This window comes from Toxorhynchites rutilus, chromosome 2 (assembly GCF_029784135.1).
Source record: "Toxorhynchites rutilus septentrionalis strain SRP chromosome 2, ASM2978413v1, whole genome shotgun sequence".
NCBI lineage: Eukaryota > Metazoa > Arthropoda > Insecta > Diptera > Culicidae > Toxorhynchites > Toxorhynchites rutilus.
Genome location: NC_073745.1, coordinates 305,866,551 through 305,890,496, shown reverse-complemented (window position 1 = coordinate 305,890,496; position 23,946 = coordinate 305,866,551). Strand labels below are relative to the sequence as shown.

Genomic DNA, 23,946 nt, shown 5'->3' with positions numbered 1-23,946 from the left:
CGTGTCACTCTGAAAATAAAACAAAAAGGTGATATGTTGAAAAACATCCCCCACCGGGGTCGGATGGTGGAGCTGGTATGTCAGCATATATTCTGTGTCGTATTTGTCTGTTTGCTAGATTAGTCAGCTAAGCCGAAACGGAACAAATGTTAGCATCGCGTTCGCTCATTTACATTTACGTGGACCGCTGTTGCTGTGGCCAGCGCGTGAGGTGTTTTCTCTGAAACGTCTAAAGTGAACTAATCAGGGGGAAAAGATGATTAGCCCGTGGGTACGTCGCATTGGGTTTGGTGGCGACTCATTGTTTTATTTTTCAAAGCTTTGTTTTAGTCACTAAAATTTTATCGACATTCATGACTCAATCAAATTCATTGATTACAATCGATTGATCAAAGATTTTTGGGAAAAATCCATCTAAAACATTGTAAAACGTTTCCTGCAATTCATCACATCAAATAGCATCCAATTACCTTATTTATCAATTTGGCGCCATTCACAGCTGGCCCCACATATAACTCAGTTTGATGTGGTGCCAACATTCACGCTTTAACCACCGCCGTGGGGACATGCATCTCTATTAAAATATATTTTATCACAAAACAACATCATTCAACCAGCTTGTGTAGAATGCTCCGATTCACACATGATATGATGCCGTCCAGTAGCCAACCGATAATCATTGGAATGAATCAAATCTATGACTACCGCCAACCCCGTCCGACACAGGAAAAAAAAACGATACTTCAAGTGCACCTATTTATAGCTTCCCATGATGCATACGCGCGGATGATGCGACCGGCCGGTATCAACGGTGAACCATTTGTTCACCGTTATTCAGTTATAATTTCAGATCTTACACGCAGACCCACTGCAATAGAGGGAGAGTGTGTATGCGGCAGCAGGGCTGCCAGATCTTATTTCCCTCGTGTTTCGCATTTGTAGAGATTTTCGAATCTCCGTATTTCTACGGATTTTTCCGCATGAATAATCAAGCCGACTGAATGGTTTCTGCAGAAAATGATACAAATACGCTCGACAAGTGAATAAAAAATCTGTTATTTTTTTGTAAATCTGTAACTTTGCACACGTGGCTCCTGAAAATCCTGATAATCCATTTGAACCATAAGATTCATGCATTCGCTTTGAAACATGCGATAGAAATGACATCCCGAGCAATGTTAGAGAAAAAAAATCAAAGAATAGAAAATAACCGCGACTACTAATAAAGCCAATTTGTTTATGACAAAGAAGATAATTTAATTCAATATTCTAATTAGAATAGCTGGTAATTAGAGTTAGCTGGTAATTCTACCTCACGAGCACTTTGTAAGTCATCTAGACGCTCAATGCAGAACGGTTGATATGATTTGTAAATCAAAAATATTTACAATGCTCTTTTTTTTGTTCATCTGAAGAGTCGATTTTCGACAAAAAAAAATTCAGTTGTCATTTTCAGAGTGAATTGGAACACTTTGATTTGAGCATAAATTGCTCGAATTTATGCGCAAGTTAGAGATGAGCGAGCGCTCACGAGCCGGTTCGTCAGAAAGAGCGTACGATCCACGGTTCTTTAAAAATGAGCCGCGGCTCTCAAATGAACGGCTCTTTAATGAACGGCTTATAAATGAACCACGGTTCTTTTATGAGCCGTGGTTTTTTTTTGGAACCGCGGTTCATTCAAAAGCTGTTCATTTGAGAATCACGGTTCAAAAAAGAACTACGGTTCATAAAAGGACCGTGTTTCTATTAAGAGCCGACTTATTGGTAAATAACCGTGGATCGTACGCTCGTTCTGACGAACCGTGGCCTGCGGCGGTGCGGACGAAATATATGTTTGCCATGCTGCTTTCTAAACGGTTTTATTTAGCTGTTTGTATGTTTGTAAATTTTGGCGGATTACATATTTTTTCGAAATCCCATAAATATGGGTATCCAATGAAAGGGCTTGACTAGTAGAACATAGCTATTTATGAAAAATGCAAATCCCAAATGGCCGTCGCCCCAAAATGGCGAAATATGTATGTTTTTTTCAAAACACCGTATAATGAAAGGACTTGACTAGTAGGACACAGTTATTTATGTAAAATGGAAATCCAAGATGGCGGCCATTACAAAATGGCAGACAACAAATTTCATCAAAACCCCATCAATATGAGTATCAAATGAAAGGGCTTGACTAGTAGAACATAGTTATTTATTAAAAATGCAAATCCAAAATGGCCGCCACCTCTAAATGGCGAAATATGTATTTTTTCAAACCCCATCAATATGGGTATCTAATGAAAGGATTTCACTAGTAGGACACAACTATTTATGTAAAATGGAAATCCAAGATGGCGGCCGTTATAAAATGACAGACTACATATTTTGTTGAATCCCCATCAATATGGGTATCAAATGAAAGAGTTTGAATAGTAAAACACAGTTATTTATGAAAAATGCAAATCCAACATGGCGAGCGTTACAAAATTGCAGACTACATTTCTTCTGAAAACCCCATCATATGGGTATCACATGGAAAGGGCTTGACTAGTAGAGCACAGTTATTTATGATAAATCCAACTCCGAAATGGCCAATTACTTTTTTCATGCAACTCCCGCATATGGGTATAGAATGAAATGATTTTACTAATATAATACAGTTAATCATGAAAACATTCCATTCGAAACATTTTAAAAATGTTTGGAATATAAAACGGGGAGAAAACTGCGTCGTTATCGAAAACTTCTATACTCTCCCGACTGATAATTCGACATATCAACATAATATGGATCAAGTGAAATCAGTCCTGGTGATCATAAAAAAGCTCTGTATTGAATTGATTTTGGAGCTGGTAAAGTGATCGCTAGATCTCAGACGAACAAGTAGCCTAACCAATACTGCTGGATCCTCGCTTCAAGCGTTTTGGGGATAACATCAATAGAATACACGCCTACGAAACTACCACAAATCGTTAGTGATTAAGTGTATGGTCATCTGTATGGGAGGAGTTTGATGCATTGGTTGGGAATCTTCGATCTTCACATGATCCAAAAGCTGCATGCATACCGAGGTATAGAGCGGCAAGTCGATGACAAAAATTCCTTGCATTCCATTCCCGATATATTTCATTCACGAATCTGACATGTTTGTTCTTTTGAACGTTAAATGTAAATTGAAAAACGGAATAAATTTCGTTGTCGCAAATTTGTTGCTCTTCATCGAATGTTTTGCTCAGCTGAGGATAATATGGCACTACTGAACGGTTTTCCATGTCAATGTCGGCGTTGTTAATTTTTATGAATTATTGTCCGTCACTATCAGTTTTCATTCGTTGATATATTGGACATCCACGCTTGCGGTCGTGTCGTTGGTGAAATCTTTAAGAAAATGCATTGTACAGTTTCCACCTGCCATACAAGGCTATAAAAAAGGCTATGTTTGTGGTAACAATATCGAACAATCATCCATATTTCGTCATTAGTAGACCCGAAGGCAATTTTAAGTTGTTGAAATTTGAATGAAAATGTTTATTCGATGTTGTTTGAATACTTAGTAGACATAGCCTTGACCCTAACTCAACTATTTTTCTATAAATCTCCTTGCATTTCAGCCAAAATATTATCCAGAATATAAAATAAATATCAGAGACTATTTTCGTCCAATATTTTCCCTACATGTAAAGAATGTGTTATTCTGTTACACAGAACACACAATAGAGCCATAGTTCATTCGTTCTCTTTGAAAAACAATCTACGGGTCGATTATTTGGATATTATTTATACCAAAATACTAAAATCGCGATTAAAAATAGAAAATGGAGGTAAACCTTTGAGGAATTTATAAAAAAAAGAAATAAAAATTATTTAGATTTTTTTTGCATAGGACCACCCTAATCGGTATAAAACATATGGTAATCGGTACTCTATAGTTTACGTCCTATTCTCATGCCTACCAAGTTTTCAGTGCATAACTTCATGAAAATCGGTCGAGCCGTTTCGGAGGAGTTCGACCACAAACATCGTGACACGAGAATTTTATATATATAGATGTATTTCGGCGACTTCAGTACCATGTGAGCGAGTTTTTCCGAAAGCAGGATACGTTTGCATTGAAAGATGTAGTAGACTTTCATCAGATAACATTGAATAGATAATGTTTATAAATTAAAAAAAGCAAAGAAGATTATTGTGATGGAAATATTGGGTTGAGGAAAAAGAAATGTCATATATTGTCAATATATGGCAACTCTTAAACACTTGTGTTGTACTTATCGCATCGGGTCATACTATACGCTTATTTAAAGACGACAATCTGTGCTACAAGCTACAAGGTTTTATAAGGGGGGGATAATGAAGTTGCCTTCTAAATGGCAACAAGTTTGCGAACAAAACGGCGCATATTTGACTTTAATTGAATAACTTTAAGTATGTTAAATAAAGCGTCAAATTTCGATCAGAAATACGACATTTCTTTTTCCCCAACCCTAAACCCTATCAGAGAAACCCTTCAGTAAAGTAATATTTTTACTATTCTCTGCACTGATTATTGTTTTAAACCTTATTTTGTTACGTCTTCCATTCTTTACATATCCGGATAAACCAGTTCGTGAAAAGAGCCGTCGAGCAGCTCAAATGAGCCGGCTCTTTTCATTGAGCGCACGGCTCTGAGCCGCTCACTGAAATGAACCGTCTTGCTCATTTCTAGCTCAAATTCCGTTGTATTCGAAACGTACTCACTTAAACGAATAAAAACCGCGAGGTGAAAGGTTCTGCAACAAGCCAGCAAGAGTGATCAGTTGCCGGCGTCGGGGGTGTAGTGGTATGCGTTAGTGCTATGCTCTCCTAGTCTTTCTTGGGATCACTATTTTTTGGAAGACGATCATAAACAACCAATTTTGGTGGAATTAAATGGATCAAACTTTCAATATGCGAAATTGAACACTGACGATAGAAAACTCGAGCAAGGTAACGACAGTCGAAGTTTCAGCATGCGTAGAGAATATACCGATTCCATTTTGCTCCGAGAGAATAAAGAGAGTCAATCGAAGATGACTTATGACTCAGATGACGAGAGTGACTCATGAGGATGACTAAACTGAGTCAAGTGAGAGAAAGTAAAAAAAAATATTTTCATCTCATGGTTTTAAAAAATGATCAAGTTCTGAAGCTCAGTTTTTTTTCAATCTATAACGATTAACTTTTGACGATGTCGTTTGCAAGTGAACTGAGAAACTATCAAATCCATGTACCTGGCATCTTCTCCGCGCTGTTGCAGTGGGACGAACCGCACATACAATCAAACGGCGTTGTTTTGACTCGTGAATTGGCCATTTATTTTCTCCACCTTCCAACACCGAGAATTCAAGGAAGAAAACGCGCCGCGCGCCTTTGATTATTTATTTTGATTGCGCTACGCTGTTTTCTTATTTATATGAATCTTATAAACAGAGTTCCGCGCTTTAAATTCATCACCCTCGTGTTAAATGTTGCTGCTTCTCGAGTGCAGTAGCAAAATTTACGAATCGGCTGTTCGTTTTTTTTTTCTCATCTCACACAACGTACGAAATACGCGCCGCCGGTGGTAATAATCGTCGAATTAATTCTCGCGTGAATACCGCTCTGGAGCTATGTGGGGAATTCACATTCTGGGCAGCGCGTTGGCAGTTGCCAAAATTTATGCATGTCTGGACGTCACCGTCTCCGGTGGGGTAACATCTAGTCTTAATTCGTGGACGTGGCGCGGGCAATAAAAAGACATTCATTGTATGAAAAGGAATTTGAAAAATTTGTTTACCTCCTCAGTTTTCTCTACGCGCGCACACACACAAACACATCAACACCGGAATGACACTTCCAAACAACCGAGAATTAGTAGAAGATGGCCGTGTGAATTATTTGAAAAATGCTGTTCACTCTTATTTTACCTTCCACCCACTGAAAAAAGTGCTGTGGGGTGGGAAACCGGCGAAAATAAAATAAAACACTATGACTAACGATGATGTTGACGATCGGCCCAAATGCAGACCGGTGAATGATGAACAGGTTGCCACGGCGGTGAAAATGAAGTGTGGTGCACTCAATGAAGTTTATCTTGTGGGGCGCGCGCACTCTCTGAATGGAAGTCTTTTTTTAATGATCTGGCCCGATATTTTTATGCGTCGCGCTAGTCATTTTACTGTTTATTAATAGAGATCGGTTAGTAAATGTCGGCCACAAATAGGCTGGGTTGAACGCGGTGGCAGATAAAATGGGCCATTAGCTGTGAGGCGCGCAGTTGTAATTCATCCCATGATTAGTCGAATGAGATGTGGTGAATGATCCACGGGGTGATTGATGGAATGATGTGATTGAGCAGCTTCTCAAATACATTCCAGCTGTTGTTGCTTATACACATTTTTTTTAGGTTTTTTTTTCCAAATTTCATGTATCGGCTTCGAAGTGGTATATTTATTAAATTGTCAAATCGCGTTTTCAAGAATAAACTTAAGTTCTTTCCCCTAATTTGATTCATGGAAAGAGATAAATGGCGACCGTGACCTTGTCAGGTTGTTCTCTGATATTCGTTCACGATAAAATCCTTATGAGACAGGGCAAAATACACGAGTTTTCAACCCACAAATCTGGCCTTTTTTGAGAAATTTAAATCCATTGCCGTAGAATATTTTTAATTTCTGTGTGTTGTGTTTTCGTTCTGATCGCGCACGTGATCAAATGTGTGTTTACACCAAATCATCCACAATCAATCGCATGATTGAGCACAACGTTTCATGATCGTTCTGGAAGCTCTCCTCGCGGTGTCTTATCACCGCCACAAATTGCAAGTAGACCGATTGATTCAGTGTGTTTACCAAACACCAGCCTCTTTATTGCGATCTAATCGAAGCGTACGGGCAGACGGTGGCGGCTTACCACACACCCCTCCCTCATCTGTGCTCGGCGATATAAAGTGCAACGAGCAAGGGAGGCACACATCAAAGGAAGGTACTTAGTTTGAATAATGGCCATTTTGTTGCTGTTTTTCAACATGTTTTCGTCACTCTTGAGAATTGATGCAATTAAAGCAATTGTAGCGTTGTCTCAACGGTAGCAATTTACATATACTGGAGCACTTGTTGGTGTCATAGCGACATATGGTTCAAGATTGTCTCATGTTAATATAGATTAGAGCTTTGGATTAGCGTAAATAATTGCCGATAACTAGGCGCCCTCGAGGTGTGATTATACAACTTCAACGAATAATTCTGTGAATTTTCTTCGCCAAGAATTCAAGCTAGTATGCTAACACCAGCGCATGGCGATGATAGCTATGTAAACAAACGTTCACCACGAGAGAAATGTAAAATTTTTGACTTGCACACCCACAAGTTCAGGGGCGTAGTTTTCGGTTGCAAGAATTTGTAGAATTTCTTCCTATATGACTGCCGTTGCACATGCTCTCGGTTATTTAGGCAGAGCTCTGTACAATGATTGTCCATGAGAGCACGTCTAGCGTTTATCGGGAAACAGCGGGGGGCTCTCGCGCTTCTACTCCTGCCGGCGAACGATCGATCGAATCGAGACATGCCGCTAAAACCAATTGAAAGTATTAAATACAATCAAACGATGCCAATTCTATAAACGCTTAAGATAGGGCTGAATTAGTTCACTCCTGCTACGAAAATTGCATGCTTCAAAACATGATACACATTCAAGCTTCTGGTTGTCACTTGATTTGACGCACACGTATGTAAACTATATATTTCTGGTGTAGAATAACAATGTTGCATGAGATTCCACTTCTCAGCGACCAGATCTTGGTTGAAAGTGCTGTAAATATACAACTGACGTCATTTTATACACGTTGTTGTCAATGGTTCACATGAGTATTATAGTGACTGGAAAAATTAAAAGATTCATGTCTTCAAAAGTGACCCCTTTGGCTTCGTACCACTCCAGAACATCTTTTGAATAGTGGCACGAATCTAGATCTGGCCAGAAAATCATAGGGCTCTCGTGTTGCTTCCACAGAGACAGATCTGCCCGTTTACAGTTCCAGGCGCACTACGTTTGTAACATGAGAGGATCGCTTGCCAAATCAAGCTAAAAAATAAGCATTTTAAGCATCGTTCATTTTTCAGTTTTAGTAGTTGTTTTAACTATTTTGTTTTTTGTTCTCATGTTGAGTGCTAGAAAATGATAGAACCTAAAATAATTGGGAGATAAAAATTATATTTTATGCAGAAATTTTCTTTAAAATTAAAATTGAAATAGTGTTCGGAATATGAATCAAGTTTCTACGCATGATTCAAATTCTGAACACCTCATTTTTAAACGTAAATTTACTGAACTTTGATGTTATGAATAATTTAATAATCAAAATCTTGAAATTCTTTGGGTTTTAGCCTTCATTTTAACATCATTTACAGGTATTATATACTGACACGATTATATGTGATTCGATTATATACTATTTTGGACTCGATTATGTACAATTTGGAAAAAATATTTTTTTAAATATTTCAAATATGGCTTATTTCAAGAAGAAATGTAACCCTTCAACGTTAAATTTAAGTGGCTATTACATGTACAGTGGGGTAAAAATCGTAAGTTTTGATGATTTTGCTTGAATTTTCACCAGGAGTTGTTTATATCTATATTTCAGCGAAATTAAGAAAGATAGAAGTTTGGTGCGAAAGAACAAATTGTAGAGCTGTTAGAGAGTTTCAATTTAGTTGATAGAAACAATCTAGTTTAATATAAATTTTTAGGATAAAATTGATAATGACACATTAAAAATTATTTCCTTTTTTTGTTTTTCACTTCCAAAATGTTATTAAAATCCACTAAATTAGTAGTTCCATTACTATATCCTGTACTAAATTTTCTCATCTTTTAAATGAAAGCAACATAATCGTCTTTCGTAGCGTACTTTTTAATGTAGAGCAAGTTTGAGGCAACATAGTCCGAACTAAATGAAAAAAAAGCAAATGAAACTAAAAATCTAGCAAGAGTATCTTTTCTTTTCGAATTTAAATATTTTCCAACTCATTCTATCATTTTAATTTGAGTGAAGACGACGATAATGCAGTTTTAAATTGTTGAAATGTGAATGAAAATTATTACTTACTTGAATAACAAATATTTTGAACACGTAACAATTTTTTTACAATTTTCCAAGAATTTCTGCTAAAAATTTTATTAATAATATAAAATTACTATCACACACAATTTCGTTTCGCAATGGAGCCACTTTTGCATATGTTTTTTTGTTTATTTTTGTTTATTTTTGGAGCAGGGAAAGGCCCATTTTAGTTTGCTAAAAGCTTTTTTCCAAAATTTCTTACTAAGCGCAAGTTCATGAGTTCAATCGCAGAACGGTTCATTGATTGATCTTCCAATCGACCCCGTTGAATTTACCTTTTACTAAAAAATTCCTAGTACTTCTACCAAAACTCATCATTATAATATCAGATTATTTTCAGAAACAATTCTCGTTCAAGATTTTTCAACCACTTGCAAATAACATGTTTATCCGTTACATGGAATAAATGTTTGATACAGGAAATATGATAGAATAAAGACATACCCCTCCCGTCTTCTCCCCTTAGAGAGGGGGGAGAAGTGTCCATTCACCATAGAAACGTTTCGTGCCCCCTAAAACTTCACATGCCAAATTTGGCTCCATTTGCTTGATTAGCTTTCGAGTTACTCAGGAATTTGTTTTTCTTTTGTATGACAGCCCACCCTAAGAGAGGGGGGAGGAGTGTCGAACCACCTTAGAAATGTGTATTTCCCATAAAATTTCCACATGCCAAATTTAGTTCCGTTTGCTTGATTAGTTCTTCAATTATACGGAAATGTTTCCTCCCCCCTCAGAGAGACGGGAGGAGTGTCTATCAGGGTTACCATATCTACAGAATAATTTGTATTTATACAGATTTTTCAGACTTTTTGAATCCAAGAATCTGTAGATACAGATTACAGATTTTTCTGGTTTTCATACAGATTTACAGATTTTTCAAAATAACAAGTCAATATTAGCTATGGCTTGATCTCAATAATATTTTTTCCTAACTCACCAATTTTATTCACATATCATTCCAATCAATCTGAATGAGAGCCATTATATCATTCATATGTAGCGTTGTGCACTGCTTTCTCCTGTTCAATCTAAGGCGAAAAAATCGGCGTCATCGTCTAGCCTTTCAATAAATAAATAACATTTTTCTACTAAAGCACAGTAAATACAAATTTTTACGTGAATACCATCAACATCTTCAAATTCATAATAATCATGCCAATCAATTATACTAAAGCTAAGATATTAGGCTTCAAGATTGAACTTATAAATTTAATCCTTTGCGGTCGTATTAAATTTCGAAATGTGTGTCGTACTGGTCGCAATTATTTTTACACGAATAAACTCTGACGTGAAATTATGAAGGATGAACAAGATTCCTTTATGTTTGAAAACTTCTGATAAGTATTTACTAAACAATGTTTTTATGTTCATGTTTCAAAAATTTTTGCTACAATTCTTTTTCGTGTGATATCTTTCATATGTAACACAAAAATAATTAGTTTGACGTCTTTCGCCTTTTATCTTTCTGTTTGAACATACAGAACAATGCTCTCTACATCTTCAGAGTGCCGCAATACATGGAGTTTTCCATTAATCCTTTCCTTAAGCACGGATGGAAATTTTTGTTTATACTGAGTACCGTTATCCATCATCCCCCGTAGCATCGTTTTGTTTCGTGAAGAAGTTCACAAGACATAAAACTTCGTTTAAAAAAAGTTTGAACGGATCAATTGTTGCATGAATTATAATATTAGTATACTTCTTTGCTGTGGTGGCTGAAAGCAGACAAACCACCGTAAAGAGTTAATATAGATTTCGATACAGATTATCTGCGAAAAAACTGATAAAAAGATTTTATTATGGTGTCTATTCGCCATAGAAACGTTTTGTGTCCCCTAAAACGTTCGCATGCCAAATTTGGTATTTTCTTGATTAGTTATCGAGTCATGCAGAAATTTGTGTTTCGTATGGTAGAACATCCCTCCGCCCCCCTTTGAGAGGGGGGTGAAGTGTGTAACCACCATTAAAACATTTATTGCACCCTAAAACTTCCACACGACAAATTTGGTTTCATTTGCATCATTATTTCTCGAGTAATGCAGAGATTTGTGTTTCATTTGTATGGCAGCCCCCCTTAAGAGAAGGGGAAGGAGTATCTAACATTTATTGCACCCTAAAATCTCCATATGCCTAATTTGATTTCATTTGCTTGATTGATTCTCGAGTAATGCAGAAATTTGTGTTTCAAATGCCCTCCCCCTTAGAGAGGGGGAAGGGGTCTCAAACTATCATGAAAACCTTCCCCGGCCCCAAAAACCCCTACATGCCAATTCTCATGCCGATCGCTTCAGTAGTTTCCGAGTCCATAAGAATCATGCAGACAGATAGACAGAAATCCATTTATATATATATAGATAATCCACTGTATTTTTGCTAACAACTATTTTTTGTTTAACATTAAGGATCATTCATTTTTGTGGCGTTTACTGTAAATCTACGAGGATCGTTCGAAAAATAAGTTTCAGTGCCTCAGAAATCACGGAAAAATAAAGTTAGGACAAAAAACTAGGTGATTTTCGTAATCTACGTTCTATTTTCTATTTTTCTACATAATCGCCGTAACGTTCGAGGCATTTTTCATAGCGTGGTACGAGTTTTACTATTCCGAGCCCGAAGTGCGTAACGCCCAACTTTTTGAAATACGATGTAACTGCGTCACGAATTTCTTCAGTGTTATCAAATCGTTGACCGCCGAACGCCTGTTTCATCACCGGGAATAAGTGATACTCGATACTCGGGGCGAGGTCTGGGAAGTAAGGAGGATGCTCGAACACAGTCAATTTGAATTTTTTCAATTGCTCTCAAGTTACGCGAGCAGAATGGAGCCGCGCATTGTCGTTGATGAGGAACACTCCTTTCGTCAATAAACCTGGCCTTTTGTTGTTAATCGCGGTTCTTAATCGGTCCAAAACTTCACAATAGTACGGTGATGAAACAGGCGTTCGGCGGTCAACGATTCGATAACACTGAAGAAATTCGTGACGCAGTTACATCGTACTTCAAAAAGTTGGACACTACGCACTTCGCGCTCGGATTAGAAAAACTCGTGCCGCGCTATGAAAAATGCCTCGAACGTTGCGGCGATTATGTAGAAAAATATAAAATAAAACGTAGTTTACGAAAATCACCTTGTTTTTTGTCCTAACTTTTTTTCCGCGATTTCTGAGGCACTGAAACTTATTTTTTGAACGACCCTCGTATTTAAGTAAATATGCTTGAAATATATCAATGAACACAGAGCTGTGGTGATTAGAGTCAAAGCTAGCGTTGCGTTCAGTATTGCAATAAACAATTTTCATACAATTTTGATGCCATCTATCAAAACTCGCTATACAAAAACTCATTATTACTCTTGTTTTTTGTTTCATACAGACTTACTCCGGCTTGTTTTGCGTGGTGGTCAATCCCTACAAAAAGCTGCCCATCTACACCGAGAAGATCATGGAGAAGTACAAAGGGATCAAACGGCACGAGGTGCCGCCGCATGTATTCGCAATCACAGACACCGCGTACAGATCGATGCTTCAAGGTGAGTGTATCTTCAAATCGAACTCAAAATCTCAACTTCTGTCAAATGAAAATGGATCAACATACACGAAAGAAGAGAAACAAATATACACGCGCAAATAGATGAAATTGTAAACGAAAACACAGCCTTTAGACCTCGTGGAATCCACGCATGTGGCGAGAGCGAAACATAAAGCGAAACACGGAAACGGATTAAGGTAGTGAGTGATTCAATCGCCGTCGTGCCGCGGATTCGCATCGGCTCTCGGATAATTGAGTCGTTTTTAAACCCCGCCGGTTCGGCTATTACCGTGCAGCACACCGATAGCCAAAGCTGTCGCACCCCGAGTGCTTTGTTCGCGGTCATGTTTGGTTGTGGGGGAGAAGAGGTGGAGAGGGGGCACTTACAATTGTGTTAAGCCCCGGTTGCGGCAGCAGCCGCGTGCATCAGTGGGATGATGTTATAGGTTTGTGCATCAGAGATTCATCGTTCGTTTTGTTTGTTTTTACCGCACATCACTAAGTGCTCTCTGAAATCACAAGTGGTTATGGAGAGCGATTGAGAGCGAGAAGATAGATCGGAAAACATTGTATTCCGTGTTTTGAGAAATATAGTGGATGTTGGTATGGGAAGTAACCTGTTGAGGTTGACATTCGTTGGTACGAACAGGAGTTGTCAACGGATGGTTCAGATTAGATCGATGATTGGTAAACCAACTGTAACTGTCTTGGCTTTGTATTCATCGGAATTCGGGTAATTCATTCTTTTAATCAAATCTAGTATTTGATCCATTGTATTCTTACGGTTGGCTTAGACATGAGAGGGAGAAGCCAGCTGAATGACAGATAGTTTGTTTTATCCTTATTCTTCTTACGATTTTTTATCGTGGAAATTCAATCGGACAATTTCAAACAAGCAAATTAATGTCATTCATTTTTGGAAGAAGTGTTCAAACTTGACGTGAATCTTTGTTTGTGAGATAATTTATGCGTTTTTATCCACGATTTGATTTTTGACGTAGGACTTCGTCAATCAGGAATATTAGTGGGGGGAGTGTAAAATCTGTACACTGATCATGTATGAAATAATGAAAGATGTACCAGGTCAGCCCACATCATAGCTTCAAGCAGCTTCGGCCCACTGCAAACAAGTTTTTTTTACTTCTGAAAATTTCGATGTACTTGTCCTAAAGAATTATTTCGATACATTCTGAAGCAATATCTGAGATAATAAGCAAACTGATTTTTATGATTTGTTTGCCGGTGGAGATCTTGTGTGAATTTATGGCTGGGTTGGGCTTATTTGTAACTTTTTCCGATCTTTTTTTCAATTTTCGCAAATTCGTTCATGATTTCCGAGTTAAAAGTCAAGCTGAACGCGAAGAAGCCATTTACCAGCGGCGAGAGCTGTTTTCTTCGATTGAAAACACAAGGTGAAAATTCGTTCCGGACTTTTGTTGCCGTTCAACGAAATGTCGTGGATAGACAAATTCGTGGATTATTTATTTGGGATTGGTGTTTTTGAGAGCATTTGAGATGCAGTTTTGCTGTAATCATACTGAAAAAACTAACTTGATATTCAATAAATTCAGAGTTTCAGGATCGCTCTAGACACCAAACGATCAACATGCTAATGTTGAGGCTGAGAGTTAATTTGAAAGTTCCGTTGCTTTGAAGATGGTTTGCGCATTTAGTTTGTCCAAATAACATCTGCACTGTATATAAAAATAAACCAGAAGCTAAACATTGAACTACGTATTTACAGCTTGTTTTTCTGAAGTGAAATAACTTGACATTCTTGGGGTAGTCGTACGTCTCTCCGGTAATGTTACCGACATTACCCATCTTGTCGTGTTTGATCGGACAGTTTAGATTAGTGTTTGCCTTTTGCTATTCGGTGCAATTTCATTTGGCTCGGTACAGCGAAGATGAGGCGCCAGGTGAGGCGATTTAATTTCATCGATTCCCGTTGATTTATTGCTGCTCAGTGGATCAATTTTTGCAATGTGGGCAAAGTTCGAGTTTTTTGAAAATAAAAAAATTACCCAATGGAGGAGTAAAGGAAATCGGGGTTTTCGAAAAAAAAATTTGATGCCAAATGTCTTAAAATTGCACGAAACGTCGAGATCTAGTGTATGGTTTTGAGTGCCAATAAAAATAGTTATCTCGATTTTTCATTCGGAACTTGACTGGATACTCTCTGATGCGAATATGGAGCGTATGTGAAATGCATAAAATAAGTGCTAATCCCACAATGAAAAAAGATTTCTCACAGGTGCATTTTGAGGAATGTGTTTTTGTCCGATGGAAATATATTATATCGAATAAAATCGAGGTAATTATTTTCGGTGATCTCTTATTTTTCAAAAAAAAAACTCAAATTTTAACGTCTGTGACACTAATAAATGAAGTTCGAATGAGCTAATATTTCGCATAGGATATATTGGGCCTGATCACGAACTACACTTCACGGTGAAAACGAAATGATTTGTAAGCAAAGTTATATGCACTTCATTCCGTTTTCACCGTGAAGTGACGTTCGTAATCAGGCCCATTATCGTGCTCCCTTAAGTCCTATTAAGCTAATATTTGGCATAGGATGTTTTTTCGAGGTGGTGGGTAACTTTTTGAAATTAGATATGACCATATTCATTGGCACTTCCATAGTCATGTATTCCTTCATATTCCTTTGAACTTGTGATAAATGTACGATCGTTTACATATACAGCCATTCCATGCCATGGTTCTCAGATTTTCGTGAAAATTGGTAGTTTTGTTCGCAGATCATCAGACTCGTATTTTTTATTTTTCATTAGGGTGACCAATTCGATTGGTCCGAAAAAACATTTTCCCCTTTTTTCTAAAAAATGTCTTTTTTCAAAAAACTATGACTTTTGAACTAATGGACCGATTAAGATGATCAACAAATCAAACAAAAGCTAATTATCTTATGAATTTTATTTTTGTAGTTTTTGATTATAACTGTTTTTTATTGTTCACATGTTTTCGGGACCAAGGGCACTCTATTTTTTCAATTTTTTTTTTTTTTGAAATCTGTAGATTTTTTTCCAAAAAATCAAAAATGTGCCCTTTTTCGTTTTTGAGTAATGATTTTTTAAAGTTAAAATGTTTTTAGTCTTCGTTCAATATTTTTATGCGACTAGACTACATATGTGCGACTATAATTGATTTTTTTGCCAGTGTAATATTTTTTCAAAGAAGAGTAGCTTATTGACTTCAATTGAATAAAGGGCGAACACGAAATTATTGCGACACATTCAACAGGGCATAACTTTTTTACCATTGGGTAAAAATCAACGCACACTTTTTCATTGATGTGTATTGTCTACATGCTGTCAATCTCGAAGTCGTGTTTTTCGATTCAACGAAAATGGAGGTGAACCAACGCGAGTCGAGAGAACAAATTCTTTCCAAACACCTGGAATTTCCTGACCTGCCGCACCGGCAGTTGGGAAAAATGTTGAACATTCACCATTCAACCGTCTCCAGAGTGTTGAAGCGGTTCCAGGAGCGGTTGACGTTGAACCACGGCAAAGGAGCTGGAAGAAAACCGGGACCGGAGAACAAAAAGACGGAGGGAAAGGTGAAGCGGATGATTAAAGCAAATCCCAACGTCTCAAGCCGTGATTTGGCTGAAAAGATCGGCATGTTGCAGAGCTACGTCCAGAATGCAAAGAAGAGAGCTGGACTACATACATACAAGGTACAGATCTTCCTAAACCGCGATGAGCGGCAACAATCGACGGCTAAAACTCGGGCACGGAAGCTCTACGAGATATAAAAATATGGCTGCTGTGTGATGGACGACGAAACGTATATAAAAGCCGATTTTAAGCAAATTCCGGGGTTGGAGTTTTTTACCGGCAAGAGCAAGTTCGATGTGGACGACAAATTTAAGAAGAAGAAAATGTCGAAGTTCGCCTCCAAATATCTCGTTTGGCAGGCCATCTGCTCTTGCGGACTGAGGAGTGAGCCGTTCGTGACAAAGGGCACAGTAAATGGCGAGATCTACAAATCTGAGTGCCTCGAGAAGCGCCTTTTGCCGTTCTTGCAGCAGCAGCTATTTTGGCCAGATATGGCATCATGCCACTATTCTAAAAGTGTCCTGGAGTGGTATGAGGCCAATTCTGTCCTTTTTGTTCCAAAGGACATGAACCCGCCATACTGTCCGGAGCTGCGCCCGGTGGAGCAGTACTGTCAAAGACGAGAAGGACATGTTAAGAAAATGGAAAAAAAAACTGAGAAACTGGTACCGTATGACACTGTAAAGACTTTGATGGAGGGCATCAAGCGAAAATGCGTTCAATTTTACACTCAAGGCTCCATCGATTAACTTTTCTTTTGATTTTTGAAGTAAATATATGTATAAAACTACCCTAAAATTTTGGTTTGATTCTAACATGACATGACAATTGGCATGACATTTTCGGTGTCGCAATAATTTCGTGTTCGCCCTTTATGTCAATTATCTGAATCGGTTCCGTAGTTCCGTACATGGAATTTGGAAATTCCAATAAAAAATTTCGATGCCAAATGACTTAAGGGAGTATTCTAGTGTAGAGACACGAATTTCGAACGTTTTTAGAGCTCCGTAAAAATGAAACAAAGAATATTTTTACTATACATTATATCATTAAAAAAAAATCCTACAAAACTTGACCGGTAGCTTTAAAAAACCGTGTTCGGTACACATTTTGAAAAAACCTTTTTTTGTGCGGTAGATAGGGACCGCATAAAAATAGTTTCCGCCAAGAAAATAACTCAAATCCACTCCGTTCACACTTCAATTTTCTTTTGTTTCCCTGCTTTACGATGGGACAGTTTGCCTCTTCGGTTGCGCGTGGCTGTTTTGTGCTTTTAAATTGCATGCCGAAACGTGATGCTGTTAAGACGCGTCCACATTACGCCAATCGGCCTTGGCCGCCCGGTAAAGCCGAATAAATGTGGACGTACCGCCCGGGCTTGCCGACGTGCCGAAAACCGACTCGAATCAAACCGAATCCAACCCGAAACAAGTGGGTCCGGTTCGAGAAAGTCGAACCAAAACAAAACGAAGTAAATTAGCGTTGACGACATTGTGCTTCGTGTGTTCGTGACGGCTTCGTGCATACGATGGGCCTTCGGCTTCGTGCACCCGATGGGGCGTCTACATTACATAACGAACCGAATATGCCGCCTGGTACAGGCCGATCGGCATCATTCGGCATAATGTGGACGCGCCATTAGATATCATGTCATGCAAAAACTTAGAAAAACTTAGAGCATTTGATGGGAGGAGGGGAATGATTTCTGAAGTGGATAAATGACGCACATATGCTTTTTTCGCACTGAAATGCATATAAACCATCGAAAAAAACTAAATAGGTGATAACTTCGTCAAATATGCTTCTTTTCATATACCGCACAAAAAAAATCGCACAAAAAAACCGCACAAAAATAGGTTTTACTATATGTTCTTTCTAGAATATATTCTTGAAGGCCTAAACTACAGAAATATTAAGGAAAAAAAATATTTTTCAAACATTTGTAGACTAGAATACTCCCTTAAAAATGCACAAAACGATCTGGTGAACTCGAGAAAAAATTTTGATCGAAAATCGACCTTCTGAGACTTAGTCTGAGTGGCAATGAGGGTATGGAAAAAAAAATCATTGAATTTAAAGAACTGACCATGTACATTTTGTTTATTGGCCCAAAAAATGACCTGTGCTAAACTTCAGCTCAATCGGACATGGTTTACTCAAAACGCTCATAGTTCTGATTTTTTGCCCCTCGGGAGGCTAAGTCTGGCTATATCCCAAGTTACGCTCAAAATTTTGCTGTTCGGGATGACACCAGATCTCGACGTTTTATGCATTTTTTAGTCATTTGGCATCGATTTTTTTTCGATTTTCCTGATTTCTGATTTCATGCACTTAGACTCAAGTTCTTGGTGAAAGTGTAAATTATGTGGAAAATCCTCACGACAAGAAATAACAACTATTTGAAATTAACACTCCGATAACAGTGAACATGGAGACAGAATAAATGTAACATCTATTACAACTTATCTCGAACTCGTAGTTGCGAAAGATTGCACAGCGTGGGTGGAAGTGTTTGGTGCAGTCACCATCAGAAAAATCGACTTGGAACTTGGTTCACGTAAACTATGCCGTAAAACAGATAGCTAGTGTTTCCCCACAGATCCATATTGTTACCGAACTGAGCTGTAGAATAATAATGCCATTTATGATAACCACGGTATGACGCAACGCTGTGTTTCAGTGTAGAAGAGGGCGCTTATTAACGACCAGACAAATCGTTCCGACCAACCAACCCCTTCATCTTTAAATGGTGAACGACGACGACGTGCCGATCGGGGGGGTAACCAGCAGCAGTTTTATAAACATGCTGCCAATCTTGTTTGCTTTATAAGGCGATGGTGATCTCGTCAACGGGCGGTGCGAATACGAAATGGAAGATTCACGCATTCGGATTGGGAAGATTATGATCGGAGAACGAGGTGCGAATGGCGCAATAAACGTCTCTTGGCCGGAGATTGATCCTCTAGAGTTAATATCGGGGTCAGTAGCTGCACCAGCCGCGCAATGCAAGCACAATGCGAATGATTCTGTGGTCGGGCCCTTTAATCGCTGGCTTTGCAAAGAAAAAAATTGCGATATTTAACCCCAACACATTTGTTTCGTGCACAACTCACAAATTTGCGTGATACAATGCAAACATCAATGAATGGTGCTAAGCTTAACGACTTCCTTCGATAATGGGTTCTGAACACTGTAATCAAACAGAGAGGCCAATTTTGGTCGTTGCCGTTACAACAAAACATTCATTAACTCCATCCTCCGACCTGCCAGAATGCGATGTATGCTGCAGGCAGCGGTTGCAATCGCGAAAACCACCAATAGTTTACATATTTTTGCGTTGAAACCCAAGTGATCGTCGAAGGATATGAATACATTACAGTTTTGTGGGTCAGCAAAATGCAGCAGAAAATTGCCGTTCCTCCTTCCTCCGAGTTGTCATTGCGCCGCGCGCACTGGCAATTATGGTGTTTTCGCGTTGATCTGTGAGACAACATCGGTATAATTATCCCCATACATGGATGCTTCGGTGACCATTCGGCGTTTTCCTGCGACGACGACAACCTGTATTCAGGGGGTACATTCGTGCGTGCAAGATTGACTTCTGAACGGTGTGGTGCGCGCGGAGGGCTAATTAAAACGTTGCACACAATTCTTGTCAATTTGGGTCCAATCGGTACCTCGGACCTAACCCCGCTACACTAGTGCGTTTGTGTGTGTCTCCAACACCGTGTAATCAGAGGTCTGCAGTCGGATTGGTGGCTAATTGACTTTGATCGTAAAACGATCTCCTGCGCCTCCGAATTATCGAGTTTTGCAAATTGTGTTTCTGTCATTGCCACTCTGAGAGGAGGGCGCTGTGGCCGTGATGAGCGATGAAATCCTACTGCCGGAGGTGTATTTTTATTTGTGCAGTGCATTAAGGGGAAAATTTGCTTCACTTCCTTTCCCGTTTTTTTTTTTGTTGTCCTCTCTCTCTCTGGCAAGCAATTAAAAACCGACTGTTTTTGCTTTCTGCTGATGTGAGTTCTCCGAAGGATTGTTTCACTTGAATTACAATTGATGCTTCCTGCGGATTACGCTTATGTGAATGTAATTAAATTGGTGGCCAATTAAATGTTTCAGTAATAAATGAATGTTGTGACAAATACTCCATGAGCCTTTTCCGTTTGGACCTTTTTCTGGTTTAAAAAAATTTGCGTCGGGAGTTGAGGATTTGAATGTAAACTGAAATTTGAATTCGAATGCCTGTAATTCAAAATATTGGATTCTGAAACTATAATTCTAGTATCCTAATCGGAACTTCTCACGTCATTTCTGTTAGAACTTGAATGAAAAAATAAATGTATACTGATAATGAGCTCACAAATCTCGTGTATTGCTCTCGCGAGAACAAGAGTGGATAATATATAAACCATTTTTAGCTGCTTCCACAAAACCAAACAAACTCATCGGTTCTTTTCAGGGCCGCCAGAACGTTCTGCTAAAGAGTTACTTTAACAAATTAGTTACGTTCGAAAATAATTCTAGGTAACAAAAAGGTTATTGGTTTGTTATTAGTGTAATGATAATAATGTTTATTGGTGTAAAGATAATAATATTTTTAATTATAGAGGCTTTGAACTTTCTCCGTTCATTCACCTCCATCCTTGATGCAACTTCGAAAACTAAACTTGGCCTTGGGAAAGCCATTTGGAAAGCCTCGTTACCGCTGCCGTCTGGTCGCTAGATGAATGACTGATGAATCGTGGATGACTTGTTGGCGACTTTTTTCTCATAAACTCGAGTATTATTCCTGATTTAAAAGTGGCGTCAAAGTGCAACGCATTTCAAGATGAATGTGAAAAAAGTGTTATCCAGTAGAAAACTTAAGGTGAAAATTTGTTCCACATCGGTTTTTACCTGGATATTCAACAATTTCAGTTTTCAGTGTTGCTCTAGACCAGGGATTCTCAAACTATTTTGGCCATAGACCTCTTTTCCAGATTGAAGTGACACCATCGACTCCTATAGCCACTTCTCATCAATAAATAGAGATAAAATTCAGTAAGTATCAGGTGTAATTAAAAATTATTAATACAAATTGCATAAACAATACTCTCTACTATTATATTAGTCATTCTTATAACAAGTTGGTTCACGTAACACAACTTATGCAATATCTTGAAAGTTTTAAATATGAACATGTGTTAATTTATATGGGTCGATCTTTAGATCTCGTCGACCCCTGGGAAACCTATATTGACCCCAAGGGGTCAATATCGACCACTTTGAGAACCCCTGCTCTAAACAGTGAGCAATCAACAATACATGTTAATACAACCATTCCATGCCAAACCGATATAGTAGTTCACAGATTTTCGTCAAAAGTGGTACTTTTGTTTTTTATCTCAAAACATCAGACCCGTTTTTTTAGTTGTTGATTAGGGTGCGCATTTCCATTTTAGGGTGGTCCGAAAAATCAATTTTTTCCACCTTTTCCCAAAAATGACTTTTATCATAACTTTTGAACCACTCAATCGATTTAGATGATCGAGTCAGTCAGCTTTTATTAGAAAATATGGAAAAAATGGACTTTATTTTTGTAATTATTCATTGTAGTCGTTTTTTATTGTTTTTATGGCTTTGGACTAGAGAGCGCTATATTTTTTTATATTTTTTCTTGAAAGCTGAGGATTTTTTGCATTTTTTTCGTTTTTGAGATATGATATGATTTCTCCCTTTTTCCACTACCAAAATTCATAGCTTTTGAACTACTGGACCGATTCAGATGATCGACATATCAAATTAAAGCTTATGAGATAGTTTTCTTTGAAGAAATATTACTTTTGCGAAAAATTTGGATTTTGGTTTTTGTAATTATTGATTGAGTTAGTTTTTCATAGTTTTCTCGGTTCAGCATAGAAAGCGCTATATGTTTTATATTTTTTCTGGAAAGCTGGGGGTTTTTTACATAGTATATCCGAAAATCAGAGAGGTGTTTGGTTTTTGAGTTTTTATTTTGCAAATTTAACATGTTTTAAATCTCCGTTCAATATTCCTATGTGACTGGGCTAGACCTAACCAGAATCCAATCTTCCTGCAAATGTGACACTTTTTCCAAAGAGGGTTGTTGGCTTCAATTTAATATGTCGATCGGTTCAATAGTTCAAATGTTATGAATTTTTGAAAAAAAGGCATTTTTGGATATAAGGGGAAAAATGATTTTTCGGACTACCGGTTAACTTTGAAAAATCATATTTCAAAAACGAAAAAACAGCATCTCTGGTATAGATATATGTAAAAATTTCTCAGCTTTCAAGAACAATATAAAAAATATATAGCACCCTCTATTCCAACAATAAAAAACGACTACAATCAAGAACTTCGAAAACAAAGTCCAGGTTCAATATTTTTTAACAAAAGACTAGCTCATTGGCTTCAATTTGATATATCTATCATCTAAATCGGTTCAGTAATTCAACTGTTATGAATTTTTGAAAAAAAATCATTTTTGGGAAAGAGTGAAAAAGAAATATTTTTCGGACCACCCCTAAATTGGAAATGGTCACCCTTATGAGAAAATAAAAAATACGGGTCTAATATTTTGCGATAAAAAACAAAACTACCACTTTTCATGGAAATCTGAGAACCACTATATCGTTTTAAATCTCAAAAAGTGATAGGGAAGCAGAACTATTGAATCCATGATATGTATATGAAATTCGGAATCTTGAATCGGAGTTTGCTATTCATCTCAGAAAGAGCACTCCGCAATTCTCCTCCGGAGTTCGAATCCAAATTCTCTCATAAGTACCTGAAATCCAGATCTGTATTCCAAATCTGCTTTTACCGAGAGTCTTGAATCGGGATTCTTCCTAAGAAATCAGGATGTTGGAATCAGTCGTCTTGAGTACCGTTTCAAATTCCCAGGTATTCTCTACCCAGATTCTGAAATTTACTTACTGGAGTTCACTATCTGAATATATAAACTGAAATTTGTAAACTGAAGTCTAGAGTCCGAAATCCTAAACCTGAGTGTGTAATTTAGGATGGGGACATTAGGAAAATGAATATGCTTATGAAATCAGAATCTGCAACCCGTATCTCGAATCTGAAACCATTAAGACTTTAGATTTTAGATTTCATAATCAAGATCCAGATTCTAGATTTAAGATCTGGGTTCCCAATACACAGAATCCGGATTTTGGATTCGGACATAAGAGAAAAATTGCGGATCTTTTTAAAATCGAGATCGTTACAGAGGTTTCCGATTGGGATTGAGAATTATTGATACAAACTTAAGATTTCGGTTGTTGGATTCCAAACTGAAAGAAAACAAAATTGAGATTTGAGGCTGAAAAAAAGAAACGGAATTTCCAAATGTCCTATCCCAAGTTTTACACTTTAAAACAGATCTAGGATTTCGGATTCCAGACTTCAGACTAAAGATAGCATATACATTTCAGAACGTATATTCATATTGTAGATTTATCACATTATAGATTCAAGATTATGATTCAATACACAAATCTGGATTCCAGATGCAGATTGCTGATTCGAATTCTTGAATAATTTCAGATTCTGCATCCAGAAATTTTTGTTAAGATTCCCGTTTATACGTTCTGAACTCTATATTTCAAATCATATTCTCAGATTCAGAACTGAGAATCCGGAGTCCGAATGTACCAGAAACGAGAAACGAGATTTCTAAAGTTCCTGTCCCTAGTTTTACACTCAGATCCCAAAACCAGG

General features: G+C 37.8%; 1 protein-coding gene across 2 annotated transcripts in view; it reads left to right on the top strand.

Annotated features, from left to right (window-relative positions):
- Nucleotides 1-23,946, top strand: part of LOC129770525 (myosin heavy chain, non-muscle) — a 196,526-nt gene that overhangs the window by 119,918 nt on the left and 52,662 nt on the right. For both annotated transcript variants that reach the window (XM_055773422.1, XM_055773421.1), the window contains exon 4: nucleotides 12,476-12,632. In XM_055773422.1, the coding sequence (XP_055629397.1) occupies nucleotides 12,476-12,632 (157 nt within the window). The remainder of the gene's footprint in view (nucleotides 1-12,475; nucleotides 12,633-23,946) is intronic.